Genomic DNA, 19234 nt, shown 5'->3' with positions numbered 1-19234 from the left:
GGATAGCATTTTAAAAATGAAAACAAGTAAGAGGAACATTAGAACCAAGGATGAAGTGAGTTTCTGTGTCCACACAACCCTTTCCACGTTTTGTGACCTCTTTAAGGTATTTTGTAACAAATCCAACTGCATAACATGTTTTGTTTTCTGGGTTTTCCATCCTACTCCTCTTGAGTCCTGGTGCTGCAGATGAATGTAGTCTTGAGGCCAGACGAAGACGAGCCGAAACTAGTAAATGATTTAAACTGTCATTAGCAGACAAATGCCTAGTTAGTTGGTGCTTGTTTGCCAGAATTCACACAAATCCGTCCTCTAAAGGTATTTTAAAGATTAGTGCTATTAGATTTCAGGTCATTACAGGACTGGGGATACGAGGATCATCTCACCTACATCCCTTCCAAACTCGAAACTCATTTGCTTTCTTTCCTCTTCAAAATAAAGTTTGGGAGTTCAATTCAGTATAGCTTATGACTTATTTGGTGTTCATATGAGTCAGATCCTGCTTAGCACTGGGAATAGCACAGTGAATTAGGAAGCTCCCTCAAGTTGCCTACAATCCAGCAACGGCCTTCAGGACATCTGGCAGTTTCCACACGGGCCGAGGAAACGGCAGTCGAAGTACCCGTGAGAGCAAGGTGTGTTTGCGAACGTTCCGTTGTTCTGTGTGGCTGGAGCAAGAGGTGTGGCCAGAGAAGCGAGGAGAAAAGGCGCTGGGGTGCTGGAGGGGCTGGCTGATGAAGGGTGCTGTGCCACGCCAGGGAGTTTGAGCCTTATCCTGAAGGCAGTGGAGAGCCATTAGAGGATTTTAAGCAGGTGTGTGACATGGTCTCATTTGCATTTTTGGAAGATTCTGGCTGCATTGTTAGAATAGACTGGAGTGCTGGCCAGACTAGAAGCAGGGATAACAGGTTGTGGCAGCAATCTGGCCTAGAAACGATGATACTCCTAAGGTGATGGCAATGGGCCTGGAAAAAATAATAGTAGGTAACATTGACTAAACACTTAGTAGGTGCTGACCTGGCATTTATCCCATGGGGTATTTAAAGCTTAGGGGAACGGAATAACCTGTCCAAAGGAATTAAGAGTCACAGAATCAGTCACTGGTTAAAACTATTGTGTCTGAGACAAAAGCCCAAAAGAAGTGCATGGATTTGAGGGAACCCCAGGCGGAAGGGACAAGGGATGCCCTTCCCGAATGAGTCACTGCGGGTGTGAGGGAAGGGGAGGAGTCAGGGATGGCTCCGGCGGATGGCGGATGGCCGTGCCGTTCACTGAGGTAAAAATTAAGGGCAAACGGGTAGGTTTGTGAGGGTGGTGGTGGTGAGGTAGGAAAAAATGATGAGTTTTGTTTTGGATGTGTTGACTTGGCACATATGAGAAGATCCACGTGGAAATAGGCCTGTACTGTAAATATCCTGTATCTTATACTTCGTAGGTCCCGGGGTACTGTGGTGAAGAGGAGGAACGTGGTCCTCGCTCTCATGGCTTAGGGAAACTGGCCGGTTCAACACATAGTGTTGGTGTGGTGCCTGTTCTGTGAGGAGCACATGTGTTGCTGTGGGAGACAGAGAAGAGGCGCCGGTCTAGTCAAGGGTCGAGGAACAGCCTCCTTGAAGAGACGAGAAGCTGAGAGCTCAAGGAAGAATGGGAGTTGGGAGAGGGGGGAGCAGGGGTGCAAGGGCCTTTAGGTGAGGAGCCCATATGGCATCTGGGAGACTGGAAAGTTCGGTGTAGTTGAAAGCAGGGAAGGAGAGAGTGGAATCTGAGGGAGGAGGCAGTTGGGGTAAGAGTTTGAAGAGAGTGGAGAAGGTCTGAAGTGGGAACTCTGGGGAATAGGAGAGAACGGACCAGGGAAACCTGCGAGGCCATGGCCCGACAGCCCCTGTCCCTGGCCCGGGGCTCCTCAGCCTCAGCACTATTGACATTTGGGCCTGGGAAATTTTCCATTGTGTGGACCTCTACTCAAGATGACAGAAATATCTGCAGACGCTGCCAAATGTCACTTAAGGAGAGAATCCCCTCTGGCTGAGAACCAATAGTTCCAGCCGCTGAGATGTTTTGGGAGAAAAATCATACAACCTGCTGATTGCTGTTACTACGCATTCATGTCCCCAACCTGGGCTCTCGGTTCTACCTGGTTCTCCTGTTGTTCCCCTGATAGTTGAAATGATGGTTCTAACCTAGAGGAGAGGAAGAAGAAAGTGAAGACAGGTTTATTTAGCTTCTCTAAGCCGCAAATATGTCATGGGATAATAGAGGTTAAGTCAGCACCTACGAAGTGTTCAATAAAGGTTATCTATCATCGTTATTTCTGGGAGAGGGCTGATAGGAAATGGGAAGCCTGAATGAAATTGAAAGAATGGTATGGTAGGAGTGGACTGAGAGCAGAAAGGACAGGCTGCTGTGTTCTGAGATGGATTGATGTTCTAATAAAGACTTCAAAGATTGGGGTAGATTGAATTGTCAAAACATCTGCCACTTCTCTCTACCACACTTTGGAGAGGATTATCCTCTCTGCCCCAATGACACCAGGCTTGTCGATGAAATGTGAGGGGGAATGAAGTGTACTACTTCTTTTTTTTTTTTTGAGAAGGGAGGCAGGGGCAGAGGGAGAAGGAGAGAGAAGCTTAAGCAGGCTCCATGCCCAGTGTGGAGCCCAATGCGAGACTCGATCTCACAACCCTGAGATCATGACTTGAGCTGAAATAAGAGACGCTTCACCGACTGAGCCACCCAGGCTCCCCGAGTGTACTAGTTCTGAGCAGAGGTTTAGGGACCATTACGGGGGTGAGTCGTGCTCCTTTCCCTCAGCATGAGGCTACTGCGCCCCAGAATGGGGGCTGCTCCTTCAGTCTGGCTCCAGGATTGACAGGAGCAGGGGGCAGAGCTACAGCTGTCCTGCAGTGGGCAGAGAAACAAACATTTTATAGGAAGCCACTGAGATTTGGGGGTGTGTTACCACACTTAGTTTGAGCTGACTGGTGCAAAGGGGGAACCGTCCCAGGTGAGGGTAAGTCCCCAAATGGCATAGAGTGAGCAGTTCAGGTGTCATGGACGGGAACTTTCTTGATGTTGGGGTGGTCAATGAGGGAGGGTCCTGTGAGGCTGGGGTGTTGGATGGGTCTTTCATATGACATTGATATCACCCAGGCTGATGGCAGTGTTGTAGGAACCCAAAGTCTATAGTGAATGAGCGAAATATCTGGAAGGTAAGCAGATGACACAATAAAGGAGGGGTCTGAGTCTCAAAAGAGCAGAGATTTCTGTGTGGAGGGATAATGGTCTGGGTACAGTATATGGGAGGCCCATCTCCTATACTGAAGGTACATGGGGCAGGGGAAAATGACCACAAGGTTTCTTTTTTAAAGATTTATTTTTATTTATTTGACAGAGCAAGCAAATGCACAAGCAGGGGGGGTGGCAGAGGGAGAAGCAGGCTCCCTGCTAAGCAGGGAACCCTGTGTGGGACTCAATCCCAGGACTCTGGGATCATGACCTGAGCTGAAGGCATCTAGATGCGTAACCAACTGAGCCACCCAGGCGTCCCTGACCACAGGATTCTTTGGGGTAAAGCCAGGTGTCTTTTAAGGCAAAGAAACAGGAAAATGAAGTTTGTGGGTACAGGCAGGGGGATGTTTACCATGAAATGATTCATACAGTAGGAGTTCACAACTTGTTTGGGGTTAAGAGGTGGCTTCTCTGGACTCCCTCTCTGAGAAAGGATATGTATGTAAAATTTTATATGCAAACCCAAGGAAGTTTTAGACCCCCTAAAACTTCCTCCGGATCCTAGGTTAAGAACCCTGTTCTAGAACAGTAGCTGTCAGACCTCAGCAAGCACAGACCTGAAAGGCTTTGCCAGCAGATTGCTGGGCCCCATCTCCGCAGGTTCCATTCAGTAGGTCCACATTTCTGTCAGGTTCCCAGGTGATGCTGGTGTTGCTGGTTTAGGAACCATGTTCTGAGAATCACTGCTATAGTTTTAAACTATGATTGAAATTTTGGGGAGGGAGAGGAAGAGTGGGGAATTGTGAAGGATAGGTTTTTGTCCTACTGGACTTCTAGATCTCAAGCAGATACTCAAATGTTTCTGCCACACACGCAAAGCTTCGTGGGTAGAGAAAAGAAGGGAGAAAGGAGCGAGGACTCATTTCAGGTTCAGGGCCAGGTGTGCAAAAAAATCTCCTTTAGGTTAACATGTCTTTAGAGATAATTTTCTTCAACACACAGAGGGGAAGTGATATCAATCACCGCCTGACTGATGAATGCATGCGGTCTGGGGAACCCCATCTTGCCTCCTCGCATTCTGGGACTTTTTTTTAAAGATTTTATTTATTTTATTTCAGAGAGAGAGAGTGAGAGAGAGAGAGAGCACGAGACGGGGGGGAATGGGAAAGGGAGAAGCAGACTCCCCGCTGAGCAGGGAGCCCGATGCGGGGCTCGATCCCAGGACTCTGGGATCATGACCTGAGCCAAAGGCAGACGCTTAACGACTGAGCCCCCCAGGCACCCTGCATTCTGGGACTCTTTCCCCTTCATCATTAACCTTTAAAAGAATCACTAGTGGGAAATAAAACCCATGCATTTGAGTCAAGTTAAAGAAACGTGAAACTTCGCTAGTGCCCTAAATTGGGACATTTTAACTCAAAAACTCCAGCTTTATACTGCTCAAAACTGGGTAAAGTTGCTACCTAAATAAGGGTTGCAGATTTTGGTGAAACTTGCATCTGCTTTCTTCTTTCTCCGTGTGTGTGTGTGTGTGTGTGTGTGTGTGTGTGTGAGAGAGAGAGAGAGAGAGAGAGAGAGAGAGACTTGTAACCATCAAGAGTTCTGGAATCCTTGGCACTGAATCAGAATTGCCCATTAGCTACTTGCTGGGTGACCTCAGGCAGTTCGCTTAATGTCTCTAAGCCTCAGCTCACTGATCTGGAAAGCAGAGCATGATGGACAGATGAGCTAATGCATGTGAGGTGCACAGCACGGGACATGGCCTCTTCCTTTTGCTTGCAGCTTCCTCAATCACAGGTGCCCAAACACCTCTGGCCTCTAACCCGCAGATGTAACCTATGTTGTCCACCAGAGGGCACCAGTAACCTGTAAATCTAAGAGGAAGGTTGCTTTGCCCTTAAAACAGTTGATTCGCCCTGAGGATAGACCCCTAGGTTCAAGTCTTTATTTAAATATTCTTACTGCTGACGCTTGAAAGAATCATTTGTAAGATTCCTCTAAAATCCAGGAGGGAAATCTGGAGTAAGAGGTTTAGAGTAAATGGAGCTCTTACTCCACATCAGCCGTCAAGAGAATTATATTTCCGTTTTTTTATTTTGTCCATTTCCACCATCCATTCTGTGTCTCTTCAGACTGTCTGTAACCTAGTTACAAATTATTCTCTCAGTAATAAGCTATTACAGTTCCTTTCTTCCTGGCTTATTCCAATGAACTGAACTGCTGTTTTTTCCCTTTGATGTGCAGCCTCCCCCCGATCCCCCCCACCATGGCCTTGCTTCCAGTGGCGGGTGGTGGGTGGGATCTATTTCTGAGCCTCTGCCTTACTGCTGAGCCTCAGCTATTTCCCTGAATCCCTTTGGGGTGAGAGCCTAGTGATGGGCAGGTACCCATCACAAGAGGCTGTGTTCTGTGGAAAAATAGCTCTTTCTCCTTCTGAGAAGGGGAACAGCTGGGAAAAGCTGAGGCCACCAGTCACTAGAGCCTCCCTCAAAAGGTCACGGATTTTAGGGGAGCAGTGATATCCAGTGTACTCTACCTGTCAACTTTGTTCTTTGATGGAAGCCTCAGGTCAGCTTCCAACTGTGGACATGGGAATGCCAGCCCAGACCAGAAAAGCCTGAAAGAAAATCAAAAGGGTATGTCATGCATCATTTTAGGCACACAGAACCATAAAGTATTTGGGGTGGGTGGTGAGGACTCCCAGGAATCTAGCACAGCCCCTCCTTGTTGAGAGAGGAGAAACAACAGGACCAGCGTCACCTGTTTGGTTACTGGAAGACTCACTGTTCTCGCAGGACTAGAACTTAGTTCTCTTAGTTCCTGCCCCACCATCCCCTTTTCTAAATCAGTTGTCATCGCTGACGTTCACTGCATACCTAGTATGTGTCTGGTATCTGTTTGGTTTTATCTCAAGTCATCTCCACAACGATCCTGTGTGAGAAGTGTCATGTTATGTGAATGAAGTAGACTACCCCCGTTTTACAGAAGCTTAGAGAAGCTAAATGAAAGAGAGGAAAAAATTAGCCAGTGTTCCATTTTAATCAGTGTTTGCAGTGTTCTGCAAGGACAAATTTTGTTTTGTTTTGTTTTATGGACTATCCCTTGCCTAGTGGGATATTTAGCATCTCTGGCCCCCAAGCACTAAGTGCCCCAGTCATTAAGGCACTAATTATACCTTCCAGAAACCCCAGAAGGCACCGTAGAGGTGGTCCTGCCGCTGGTTGGAACCACTGCCTTAAATGCGTGGCCACAGGAAAAGGAGGATTAAACAAAATTGCTCTGCTGCTCTGGTTATTTTTATATTAATGAAGGTCACTAGATGAAGATAACAGGACTAGAGGAAGGAAATCTCTGGGGGTGAGCATAACTCCACAAGGGAAGAGGCTGAATTATAAAGGAAGGGAATGAGCACTAGACCAAGGAGATCTTCCTTTACTGTGACTGTGAAAACCTGGAGTGTGCACGGTCTGGCCTCACAAGCTTGTCCCTGTAGAGACTGGTCGTATCTTGTAGACAAGGAAGGCGGCTGGGTCAGGGGACGGTAGGGAGAGCTGGGGCTGGAATAGTCTGGAGAGCGGTGCCTCAATAAAGGGTGTTTTCCTGTGGTCACGTGGGGTCCTTGTTGCTGGCCTTTCTGATATTTCCAGAGAATCCACCGCGCCAGATTTGTGTGGGAAATTTCTCCATTGTAAATATTGGATTTAAAAAGTACTTTTAACCTTAGTTAGGCCAAGAAAAAGAACTCCTGCAGGGGCATTGGGGTGGTCTGTGACCTGTGGGTCAGGTCATCTCGGAGGGGCCATTCCCATCTAAGGTGCCATGGCGTGCGCCCACCGTGCTGGGTGACAGAAGAGACGCAGGTGTCTGTGTCCACCAGGAGGCATTTCCTCCCCATCCTCGCTGCAGACAGCAAGCCAGGCTGGGCAAGGACTAGTGAGCATTCCCTGGGGCACAAGCGAGCGGAAGGGGGCGATTCCTGTGCAATCTTTGGTCCCTCTGGATCTGGGATTCTGGGATTCTAGGGTTGTTTCCTTGAAGGCAGAGCTGGGGACGTGAAAATTCTAGAGCCTGGCCAATGTCTATAGTGTGACTAGCTCAGGCCCTGGCAACGGTTTATTCGCTGGGTCCTGTGGTTGCCCCTGACGGGCAGGAGCCGGGGGGGGGGGGGGGGGGGGACGGGGGCGGGGAAGAGATGCCGCCGGGGTCCCTGCTCCCTAGAGGCCCTTTGTCTTGGTTCCCAGTACCTGCAGTTTGCAAATGCAAGCTGCTCTGATTCCCTCTCAGTCAGTGGGTCCCTGACACCAACTGTAGAGCTAAACAACCAATTTTCCAACCCAGCTGTTCTGCTACAGAGTTTAAGTTTAAATGCACTTTTCTTGAAAAACCATCGAGAGCTGTCTCCTTCCCTCTGCTCATTTTCTTTCCCGTTAATCTGGCAGAAAGCGGGTACTCAGGATAGCAGTCCTTAACACACAGGATACTGGTGCCCAGAGAGCCTCCGTCGCACCCACCCCACCTTCCCCTTTAGGGCCACGATGGGCTGTCCATCTCGTTGGAACCGAAATGCCCAACTCCAGCTCCCGTACTCTCCCTGCTCTTTGGGGAGGGGTCTTGCTCTCGGGCCCGAGCAGCACTGTGCCTTTAAAAGCAGTGCCTTCGCAGCAGTGGGATAGTCAGATGTGGGGGAGGCTTTGCCAACCACACTCCTCCTATGGAGTAGTTGAAAGGCCAGGCTGCAGATGTTAAAATCGAACATGCTAGGGAGTGTCTGTTCCACTTCTCCAGATCTAATCAGGCTTGAGTCTGTAACCCCTCTTTTTCTGGGCTTTGCTGCTTACATCCCTACATCCGGGGACTGGGGCAGGCTCTTGTGGTCCCAAGCCCTGTTCCTTGTCCTTCTGGCCCACGTGCCAGCATAGACCAGGTTTTAATGGGCTTCAGAATCTTCCGTGCTACCGACAAGGAGGATGGTGTAGGTAAAGGCTGTTGACAAGCCATGCAGCACAACGCACAGAATGAATTTGGAGGCCGGCCTCAGAGAGGGTGATTTTCCGGCTCTACTGTCTCAGCCTCCCTCTGGCATCCCAAGGAGTCCATCCATAAGTCTCGTTTTCTTCTCCCTTCCCGCTTCAGCCTCATATCTGGAGGCCCTGTCCAGGTTGGCTGCCCATCCTCCACCAGGACCAGCAGAACTCTGATTGGCTAGGGGACATGGGCGTGGTGCACAGGACTTACCCTTCAGCCACTTTACCTGGAACAACAGTTCAGAATTGTGAGCAGGATGGGTGTTTCTAGACTTTTGGCTATCACAGATGAATAAAATAAAAAATAAAAAAACACAGAACAACAAAAACCGTATCTATGTTTATAAGATGGGGACTGAACACAGGGGTGCCAGCCTTGATCTCCTTAAACAACAAGTACATTTTAAAAACAACTAGTAGGGATGCCTGGATGGCTCTGTTGGTTAAGGTCATGATCCCAGGGTCCTGGGATCGAGTCCCTCATTGGGGTCCTTGCTCAGCGGGGAGCCTGCTTCTCCCTCTGCCTCAGCCTCCCGCCCCCCTGCTTGTGCTCACTCTCTCTGCAAATAAATAAAATCTTAAACAACAACAACTACTAGTAGTAGTAGTATCTATGACCACCATGTTTTCAGGAAGGACGTTTGAATGCCATAAATATATGAAGGATGTAATCTCCAATAAAGGACAGTCTTTGAAGGACATCCTAGAACTCCACGGAGAGAGTTAACTCATTCTTATCTTTCTGACGTCATCCCGGACGTGATGTCATTGTCTGGACTTCCTCCGCCCTCACAAGGGACTGGCACTGGATGGAATTGCTGTGCCCGCCTTCGTCTTTTCTGCTTTGTCATAAGAGGAAGAGAATTGTCATGTTAGGAAAAGTTGTGAAAGACTTTGAAATGGGCAGAAAAGATTATTATTGGCTGTCCTGTCTAGTCTCCCTCTGGATTATCTTTGCCTTCCTTTGTCTTTGAGCAAAACTGTAGAAAACGGGTAAGAATGCAAATGATTTTGCCCATAGAGATACAAATTGTATCCAGCGGAAGTGCAACTGATTATTGCCCTGCAGATATTGACCAGTTTGCCTCTATTCAGTGAATTAAGCGCAGCCTTCCTGATGGCTTGTATATGTGTCTGTCTGGATTCTCTGAGCATTTGTGACATCTTACTAGGTCCCTCATTAGTTGCTGAGTGGGATGAAATCATTGACGTGTGTTACTTTTACATTTGCCCAAGGGTCTTGATTGACCTTTAAAGCAGTTGTCCATTGCCACTAACCTCCTCAGTTGCAGGGGTGGAATGAGGTCATGGGTAAGCCTACACCTTGCCGTCCACAGCTGGGACAACACATGCTTCCTCCTGGTTTCGGAGCCGCAGGGCTCCCTATGTTTTCACAAACAAAATAAACAAAATCTTTTGCTTAAAATGTTCACATTACAGGGTGCCTGGATGGCTCAGTCGATTGGGCGTCTGCCTTTGGCTCAGGTCGTGATCCTGGGCTCCTGGGATCGGGTCCCACATTGGGCTCCCTGCTCAGTAGGGAGTCTGCTTCTCCCTCTCCCTTTGCCCCTCCCCACTGCTCGTGTTCGCATGTGCTCTCTCTTTCTCTCTCAAATAAATAAAGAAAATCTTTAAAAAAAATAAACTTTTCACATTACAGTGTTAGTGACCTTGACTTCCCAAGGCTTTTCACATGTCCAAAGAGGACCCTGGGTGGGGGCGGGGAGAAAATAATGCTTTACCTGGAGGAATGGCTGTAACGATAAAGAAATGTAAAGGAAATAGTCCTTTACCCAGAGGGATGGGTGAACAGGTGCTGTGGATATTCAGGGCCAGGTGCCTTTAAGATCACCTGCCCGGCTAGGGTTCAGCTGCTGAGGACGGTTTGATTTCCCTCCCCTCCCCTTTCCCATGTTTGAAGCACTAGGCTCACCATGCTAAGGAGGGCAGTTTTAACCTTGTAACCAGGATCTTAAAATATGCGTGTATTAAATCCCCTCCTCACCCCTGTGAGGTGGATGTGTTTATTCCTGCTCTTGATGGAGAGCTGGGAGAGGTTAAATGACTTGCCCAAGGTCATGCCGGGATTTAAATCTAGGGTCTGAATCCAGAGCTATGGATGTGGGCCATGGAATGGTCTGTCTTGTCAAGATGCTTTTCCCTCCCCCAAACCCATCAACACTGCTGAAATCCACTGCTAAGTGTTACATGTGTGTCAAGACATTGCTTCCATTAAAATGGAAACGACCGAGAAGGCATAGCACACTTGCAAGGAAAATAATGTCAGAAACAAACTGATCCAAGGGTCAGGGCCTACCCAGAGAAGGGCAGGGGCAGGTAAGCTGGGAGCTCTGTCCAGAGGGGGCCTCTGGGTTCAGTGGGGATTGAAGCGGGCCAGGGGTGGGGTGGCGGGGGTAGATTTGACAGGAGAAGGAAGAAGCCAGGGAGGGTCAGACAAGTAGGTTGGTGGGAGAGTGGTGAGCACTTATTCCCTCTCTCCTTGGACCCTGGTAACTAGGGAAGATACAGGGCATAGGAAGAGAAGCAGGCAGGCCTCAGGAGCTGGCCAAACCCAGTAAATGCTTTCCTGAAGGTTAACCAGCCAAAGCGCCTCCTCTGCGGTGTGTTGGGCCAAGGAGACTCAGTGGCCCCGGCCAGGTGTGGCAGGGCACAAGGACACTGGTCTGGCCCCTGATGCTATGGATCAAGGACAATGAGTCAGGCCAGTAGAGCATCTCTGCCCAGCTGGAATACAGGAGGCTTGGGAACATGGAAGTCAGGTAAGTGGGTGTCTTGGTGATGGATGGGAGTTCCCCCGGCAAGGGTGACCTTTCCCTCCGCTGAGTCCAGCTGGACAGACCCAGTGGCTACAGGGCCCCTTGTTATCCACTGATTGCTTTGTGATTAATGCACAAGTCACGTATTCCCACCTCCTGTCCCTGCGCTATGCTCCCCCAGCTCCCATGGTGGACCCTTCTGCACTTAGGTAATTTACTCAGAAATTATCGTCCCTAGAATTTCTCAGCGTGCTTGGTGTGCAGGTGGTGACCAGGGTCTGCGTGTGATTCCCCTGCAGAATTCGAAACCAAGGAGAGACAGACCAATCACCGCACTAGGGAGAGACTTGCGTATCTGCAGCAAGTAAAGCAGGGCCCAGCCGAGGCCAGAATCTATCCAGCAGGCATGGCCCCTTTTTCCCTGCCCAGTTTTGGTTTCAGCAAGAAAGTCATGAATTCCTGCATGGCGGTCATTCGCTGGGGCTGCCTGTGGGGTCCCAAGGCAGCTCCACATAGGAAAGCAGCCTAACCCCGATTTGTCTGGGACCCAGAGAACTGCAGAGGGAGGAGTGGGGGGAGCCCACCCTCCAGTCCCAGCACCAGACCAAGTAGGCCCTCCTCTACCAAACAGAGAAAGCGAATGGTCCCAAATGGACAATCTCACTTCTTTTCAAACATCGTTTTCACCTTGGCCTGGGGCCCTAAAACAAAGACTGCAGGTAAGCTAGGTTGAATGCTGATCTGGCTGCACGGATTTTATGACCTCCCAGAACAGGAAAGACAGAATCACAAGCTGTTAACAGTCATTCCTTCAGCAAATATTGACCGAGTACCAGACAGGAGAGAGGGATTGTTTGTGCCGGTTCACACATTCATAATGCTGTGTGCCGTTCACTCTTCGATGCTGTGGCCGAATGTAGGTCCTTAGCCCCTGCCCCGCCCCATCCTCCTCTTGCCTCCTTTAGGGGGTGTGATCTTTGATTGATCTTTTTCCCCTTTGTGCTCCCACCCCTGCCAGGTTAACAGTCTGAGTTTCCTCTGAATCTCCACAGTGAACAGGCTTAGAAGACAGAGCACCTCTCCTGCATATCTATCTACCCAACCGCCATCTTGGACGTGGCTATGGGGGTTGGGGGATGAGGTGGCCTGGTGACCGGGCCAAGCCTCTGTCAGACAGTGGGTGGCTTCCTCCCGCGGCTCCTGCATGTGAACTTGAGCAAGCCATTGAAACTTCCCGGGCTTCTGCAGCTCTAACGTATGAGGTGAGGTGGTCTGTGACTGCCCTTCCCAACCTAGCACCCAAGGAGCAGCCATACGACAGATGGGATGGAGAGGAGACCCAGTGAGCAGAGGCCCAGCTCCTCTCCCCCTGAGATGCTCAGGTCAGAGGGCTCCCATCCCCCCAGCAAAGAGTCCAGCTGCGAGTAGCTTCTGGCTATTTACCTTGGCATCTGTGAGGCTGGGGCATGGGTACAGGGAGGAGAAGGGAGACTGGAGAGGATACATGTCAGAGCGAGTTGGGTGCAGGGGAGGCGCTGGGTCAACACGCTTCGTAGATATGGGCAAAGCTGCTATGAATACAGCCTCTTCCTTCTCTCCAGCCAGCGGCTGTGCTGACCACAAGGGGCAGATGGACAGGGGGCAGATCTGCTCTTCGGGAAGCAGGGGACAGAGGGGAGGGGGCGGGGCAGAGAGCAGTGCTAGCAGCCGGATATCTGTGGGGCCTGTGTCCCGTGAAAGACAAGGAGGCCCTGGCTTGAGATTTGGCCTTAACCCCCTCTGCTGAATGCCTGGGAGCCCCTGAGAATCGGGGAGAAGGGGTCTTGGAGACCTCAAGGACAACTGCTTCATTCCACAAGGAGGAAGGGCAAACCAGGAGAGGGAGAAGGCCATGCTCAAGGTCCCAGAGCTCCTGGACTGCAGGGCTGAGAGCTAATCTATTCACTGAGGGTTTTAGACATTTCTGATCATCCCCCAGAAGTGTCTCCCCCAGTCCTAAGCAATACGTGAATAAGGTAGGATGGCTCTGGGTGTGACTCCTGATGGCAGGGGCCCTCAGCCCTTGACATCAAGCCTATTGGATGGTAACTCTAGGCAGCAGAGGCAAAAGTAGACTTGGTCTGGGCTCCGCCTCTGGTTCCCTAGGTGACCTTGGTCCAGTCTTTTCCCTTCTCTGGGCCTGGTTTCCACATCTAGGATAATTATGCCTGCCCTTTTGTGCTTCACAGGGTCAGAGGCTCAAATGAGACCATTCTCTCCTTTCAGATGTCTGCAACTGGATTACTTACAGACTAGTTCGTCCCCCAGCCCGCTGGGGGAGATTCTGAACCATCTCTGTAAAATTTTGGATGTCTGGGCTTCAGTAAACCTGCATCATTTTTCTGGGAACCCAGGCAGGACCCGAAGACCACAGGGAGGGGCCGGCTGGGTGCTGCAGCCATGACACTGGGAGGCCCCCCTGCCCCACCCCGTGAAAGGCACTGCTGTTTGATGGGTCCCAGAGGTAAAGAGAGTTGACATTCATGGAGAGGTTTCTTCTTTTATGTTCCAGGTTCTCCATGTGTGTTATTTCACTGAAGCATCACCACCCACATCAGCCACTGCCGTTGTCCTCATTTTATACCCCAGGACCCTGAGGCTTGGAAGAAGGAACTATGTCAAGTCACATGGCCCCGAAGTGGAGCGCCAGGCCTCCAGCCAAAGCCTGGCTCAGTCACCGGCTCTGCCCTCTGCCTCTGCTGGCCCTGCGGCCCTGGCCAGAGGGGGCGCTGCGGAGGCCTCAGGGCCCGGGCCGGGCCGGGGGGGGGGGGGGGTGCGGGAGTGCAGCGAGCTGCCCCAGGCTTCACCAAGGCCCCTTGGACAAGGCAGCTCTGAAGCCAGCCCCTCCTATAGGAAGCCTTCTCGAAGCCCCCAGGGGAGCAGTTCCTGACCTTGCACAACCTTGCCTGGGCCTCTTTGACAGCATATCCTTGTGTTACTATGTTTATGTTCTTGTAGTTTGTAGGAGAGAAAGTTACACCAGGGCTTCTCCCTCATTACCCTGCGAACTCCTTGGGGACAGAGACTTCATTACGCACTGCCCAGGGCAGCTTGTAAAGCCCTGCAAAGAGCGCTAGGTGATAAATGAATATTTGTGGAATGAACTCTTCATCGTGATCACTCTGAACACTGTCGAAAGTGATTTCAGGTACATTATCTTATTTGCCCATTCATTCAAATCACACGCGCTTCCCGGGCCTCCAATAACGCGCCTAGACTTCACTCGAATCGGGGGTGCGAAGACAGATGAGACACCCTGTCTGCACAGGGAGCTCATGGTGGGGGGCTGGGGGGACCTGGGCAAAGGCAAGAGGCTAAGAAAGAGACAAAACAAAATAAGAACTGGAAGCACAGACAACTACCGGACGTGCAGCTAAGGGCCAGCACAGGTGGTGGTGAAGGCCAGAGGAGGCTGCCCAGCCCCGAGGGGGGTGGGAGGTGGGTCAGGGCTGGGCTTTGTGGGCTGGGAGGGGGAGGGGAACCGGACACAGGCGGGGGCCTTTGGGGAGCCTGTTTTGGGTGATTGTACACAGGTGGTCGTTTGGTAGGGCAGCCTGGTGCGGAAAAGGGAGTTTTGAGGACCTAGGTGGGAAGAGGGGAGAATGGAAGTAACACCTTTTATTTGAACCCGAAGTGCTTTGTATTTCTCAAATCCCTTCCCTGTCTGTGGTCTCGAAGCAGCCTGGGAGCAGCAGGGGTGGCACCTGGCCACGGGTGTTACCTGCTTCAGCTCCGGCCGCAGCCTTGAAAGCCGGCGCTTTGATCACCTCCTGCGTGTGGAGGGGGACACTGAGGCCCTGGGGGGACAGACCTCCCTGGGAGGGGAGGAGAGGCACTGTCAAGCTCAATCGGCAGTGGAGAACGTGGAAGTGCGGGGGTTACGGGACAGGTGTCTGGTCTCGTGATATATGGTAGACTTGACTACCCAAACTCAGGCCTCTTGACTCCCAGCCCCGTGCTCTGCCCTGGAAGTTTCTCTGCCCCGGAAGTTTCTCTGCCCCTCTCAGGACAAGAGGTCTGAACTAAAGCAAAGAGCCAGACTGTGAGTGGAAATCAGCTCAGGCGGCCTGGGTGTTTTTCCAGCGATGAGCTTCTGCCTTTGCCACCGAAGGGGCCAGGACCAGCGACGTGGGCTTTGAGTGGGCTTTGAGTCAGCCGGCTGGGGAAGTGCAGAAGCCGTCCCCTCCCTCCTGGGTGCACGCTGTCCGGGCTGTTCCTCTGCCCGCATCCAGTCCGGATGCTTAATTCAGTTTGCAAAGTTAATCCAGGGATCCTGAGTTCCTAATAGTCTCCAGTTCCCCTTCTGGTGCTTCCCAATCTCCGCACCCACCTGTCCTGGGGTTCTTGGTCACCATGGAAGCAGGGGCCTTTCCGTTGGTTTCCTCGGGGAGGATGCAAACTCAGTAGCCCTGCATGACTGGTGAGGTCCCCTGATTTCCTTCCATCCTCGAAGTTCCCTGGGCTGTGGTCTGCCGTATAAACACAGTCCCCTCTGTCTTGCCTCTCCCTTTTTTGAAGCTTTTCCAATGGACTTACTTCTGGGGAGGGAATGTTCTTTGTGGCCACAACGGCCGCTAATCCAGCCTGCATCAAAGTCCTCTTCTTTCAAATCCCGGTTTCTGAAATGTTTTTTTGCTTTTCCTTCTCTTCCTCCCTTTATTGCCCCCCCCCTTGTTCTTCCTTCCGAGGGGTTGCTCAGAACACCACTGTGACAGTGCCCTTGGCCCCTGACCCCACCACCTTCCCTGTAACTACAACTAACCCTCGGCCCTCCAGTTGGATACCCTGTCTGTGGCCTACTTTGCCCCCCTGAATGTCCCTTTCTACCATTTGGCTCTGTCAACCCTAAAGTCTTGCCTGGTGACCCCCATTTGTCATCTCACTTGGTTCTGGAATGGATCCTATGTCGACCTGCTCCTCATACTCACAAATCCTCAGCCACTGAGGCAGGGAGCAGAGTAGATAGGTAATTGGTCGTTAGCGTAATCTGATTCGGGTCTTGGCCACTGCCCATAGCTGTGTGACTGAGACTTAATCATATTTTTTGAGGTGTTGTGCAGAGATTATGAGATCCAAATTGTAAGGCATCTAGTACTTATACAATAAGCTTTCAACAAATGGTAGCTATTTAACTATTCATAGGAAAGGCTTTTCAAAGGAATTCTATGATTGTGAACTTGAAAGTGGTTGGAAATTCCAAAGTGCTTTCCCTTCTCAACTGGAGACCCCAGGAAGGTAGGGGCCTTTTCTTTTGTCCACGATGTCTGGTACTTGGTAGATCCTTCATATACATGCAGTGATCCCCCCCCTCACCCATGGTTTCACTTTCCATGGTTTGGTTACCTGCGGTCCGCTGTGGTCTGGAAGCAGGTGATCCTCCTTCTGACCTATCATTAGAAGGTCAACAGTAGCCTGATGTTAGGTCACCATGTCTACCTCATTCCTCTCACTTCATCTCATCATGAAGGCATTTTATCATCTCCCATCATCAGGAGAAGGGTGAGAACAGTACAGTAAGAGATTTTGAGAGAGAGACCACATTCACATAACTTTTATTACAGTACCTTGTTATAATTGTTCTATTTTGTTACTAATTATTGTTGTTACTCTCTTACTATGCCTAATTTATAAATTCAACTTCAGCATGGTATGTATTTATAGGAAAAATACATAGGGTACATAGGGTTTGATAGTATCTGTAGTTTCAGGCATCTGCGGGTCTTGGAACATATTTCCCATGGATCAGCTGGGGGTGGGGGTGGGGGGACTACTGTATTTATTTTTGGATGAATGAATAAATCTATGCTATCTTCAATTCTGATTCTAGGATTTCTTTTTAGTATTAATTTTTTCCTGATTATAAAAGTAATACATGTTTGTTACAGAAAAATTAGAAAATAATTTCAAAGACTGGGAAACTGAAACTAGCTGTGAGCCGGGTCCCTCAAGATGGCCACAGCTGATGTTTTGATAAATTTCCCTGCAGCCTTTTTTCTGTGCTTATATATATTTCAAAATTTTTATATTCTGTTTTTTCAGTTGGCCAAACGAGCATTTCTCTGTGTTACTAAATAATCTTCCCAAACATAATTTTAAGTGCTGTGTATATTATTCTGTGATATGAATGTATCACAATTTATGTAACCAATATGCAGTGATTGGATAGCCAAGTTGGTTCAGTTTTTCACCATTATAAATAAAGCTGCAATGAACATCCTCCTGCATAAATCTTGGTGTATTATCTCTGAATTAAGATTTTTCTACCAGGAATAAATTCTAAAAAGTCAATTATTGGATCTAAGAGTGAATATTTTAAGGCCCCTGATACTGTTAAATGATTCTCTTCACAGGAGTTGCACTAATGGACTTTCCTCCCACTATCAACGTAGGAGAATTCTCACCACTGAATATTAGCATTTAATATAAAATCATTTTTGCTAAACAGAGAAGTGATACATAGAATCTACCTTCATTTGGTGATGTTCCCGCCTTGGACATCCATGCTGGATTCAGTTATACCAGGTTTCTGCACTCTTGACATTTGGACTGGATAATTCTTTATGGACAGCACCCACAAGCTCTACCCACTCCTGACCCCCTAGTTCGAATAACCAAAAATGTCTTCAGATATTACCAAATGTCCGCTGGGAAACAAAGTCACCCCAGGTTGAGAATGACTGAGTTCCACTCCACTAACTATTTATTGGTTGCAAGTAACAGAAACCAACTCTAAGCAAAGATCGGGACTTTGTTAGGAGAACCGTAGGGTATCATGGAACCCAAGGGCATAGATGCAACTGGGTCTTCTCTTTTCAGGTCTGACTCATTCTTTTCTCTTGCTCTCTAGACCAGCTCCTTCTGTATTTTTGCCTGTATAGCAGAAAATGGCCACCCCTAACATTTCCTTTTTTTTTTTTTTACCACTAACATTTCTGAAGTGTATGTCCCTCTTGTTTGTGAGAAAGCCAGACCTCCCTGGAATCTCTTGATTTCAGATTCTCCAGGAAGACCTCTGATTGGCTCAGCTCGTGGGGACTTCCACCGCTGGTCCAGCTGCATGGCTGTAGCAGGAGCAGAAAGCCCGGGGACTCTTGCTGTGACCATGTGGACGTGCAGTTTCTAGAAAAGGGGCTGCTGGGCAGCTGATCCTCTGGGAGCCTCCTACGTGTCTGGGTACCTGGTGGTGGTTTATCAAGTGTGCATATGCATCACTGTCCAGACGTCCAAACCGCACGCTTTGCCTGGGAGGCCAGGGACTACCTGTCTTAGTTGGTGTCCCCCTCCCAGCTCAGCCTAGACTTACAGGCTTTGGTGTAGGGCACTTTCGGGAGGGAGCGGCCCATTTCTCTATGACTGATGACATAGCTTATTCAAGCAGGTCCAACTGAGTGAGCCAACTTTGGAGCCTAGCGTTTGCAAGTCCATAAAGGTGTTTTATGTGGGAAATAATGGCTGGTCCTCCTTCATAAAGCCGGCTTTGGAGGGTGCAGCCGCTGAGCCAGAGGGGCCCTGCACCCTCCCCACACCATGCACACCGAGCTACAAATGCAGCTTTGGCCTCCAAGACGAGAGCAGATTGGAGCATGCGCAGCACCACCCCAGAGCCCCAGCCCCCCAGCAGAGACCTTTCCACCCGCAGATACCTTGGACCACTGGGAAGCGGCAGAAGGGAGGGCTGTTCCCCAAGCACATAGTCAAGACAAGCTTGCTTCATCCTATTCTGAAAGTCTTTCCGTCTCACGGATGCCATTCCTGCCCTCACCATGCTGTGACCTTGGATGAGTCACTTCTCTCGAAGTTCCAGTTTCTTTTCTTTTTTAAAGATTTTATTTATTTATTTGACAGAGAGAGAGAGAGCACAAGCAGGGGGAGCGGGAGGCAGAGGGAGAAGGAGAAGCAGGCTCCCCGCTGAGCAGGGAGCCCGATGCGGGGCTGGATCCCAGGACCCTGGGATCATGACCTGAGCCGAAGGCAGACGCTGAACTGAGCCACCCAGGCGCCCCTGAGGTTTCGGTTTCCTTATCAGAAATAGAAGGATTCCTGCCCTGCTTCTTCACAGCACCGCAAAAGATCTTTGGTAGTGAAGTACTTCCAGAAACACATGCAAAAGCCGCACAAGTCTTCCTGTAATAAAGGTATTTATGGCCATTATTTCACCTCCTTTGA

At 49.8% G+C, this 19234-nt stretch overlaps 1 protein-coding gene across 3 annotated transcripts in view; it reads left to right on the top strand.

The window, feature by feature from the left end:
* MDM4 (MDM4 regulator of p53) overlaps positions 1-14485 on the top strand; it is a 61702-nt gene extending 47217 nt beyond the window's left edge. The window contains exons 12-14 of one of the 3 annotated variants that reach the window (XR_010412213.1): positions 10846-11032; positions 12048-12291; positions 13581-14485. Coding sequence is in view for 1 of the 3 variants with exons in the window: in XM_064593954.1 (XP_064450024.1) it covers positions 13581-13606 (26 nt within the window). In the remaining 2 variants the exon portion in view is untranslated. Of the gene's footprint in view, positions 1-10845; positions 12292-13580 lie in introns of all 3 variants that reach the window. The other 2 variants (XR_010412212.1, XM_064593954.1) reach the window with 2 other exon arrangements.
* Positions 14486-19234: the final 4749 nt, after the last annotated feature.

This window comes from Mirounga angustirostris, unplaced genomic scaffold (assembly GCF_029215605.1).
Source record: "Mirounga angustirostris isolate CCGP_5_RB_7025 unplaced genomic scaffold, mMirAng1.0.hap1 SCAF_6, whole genome shotgun sequence".
Taxonomy (NCBI): Eukaryota; Metazoa; Chordata; class Mammalia; order Carnivora; family Phocidae; genus Mirounga; species Mirounga angustirostris.
Note: the sequence above shows the minus strand (reverse complement) of the source record. Positions and strands in the feature narration are given on the sequence as shown.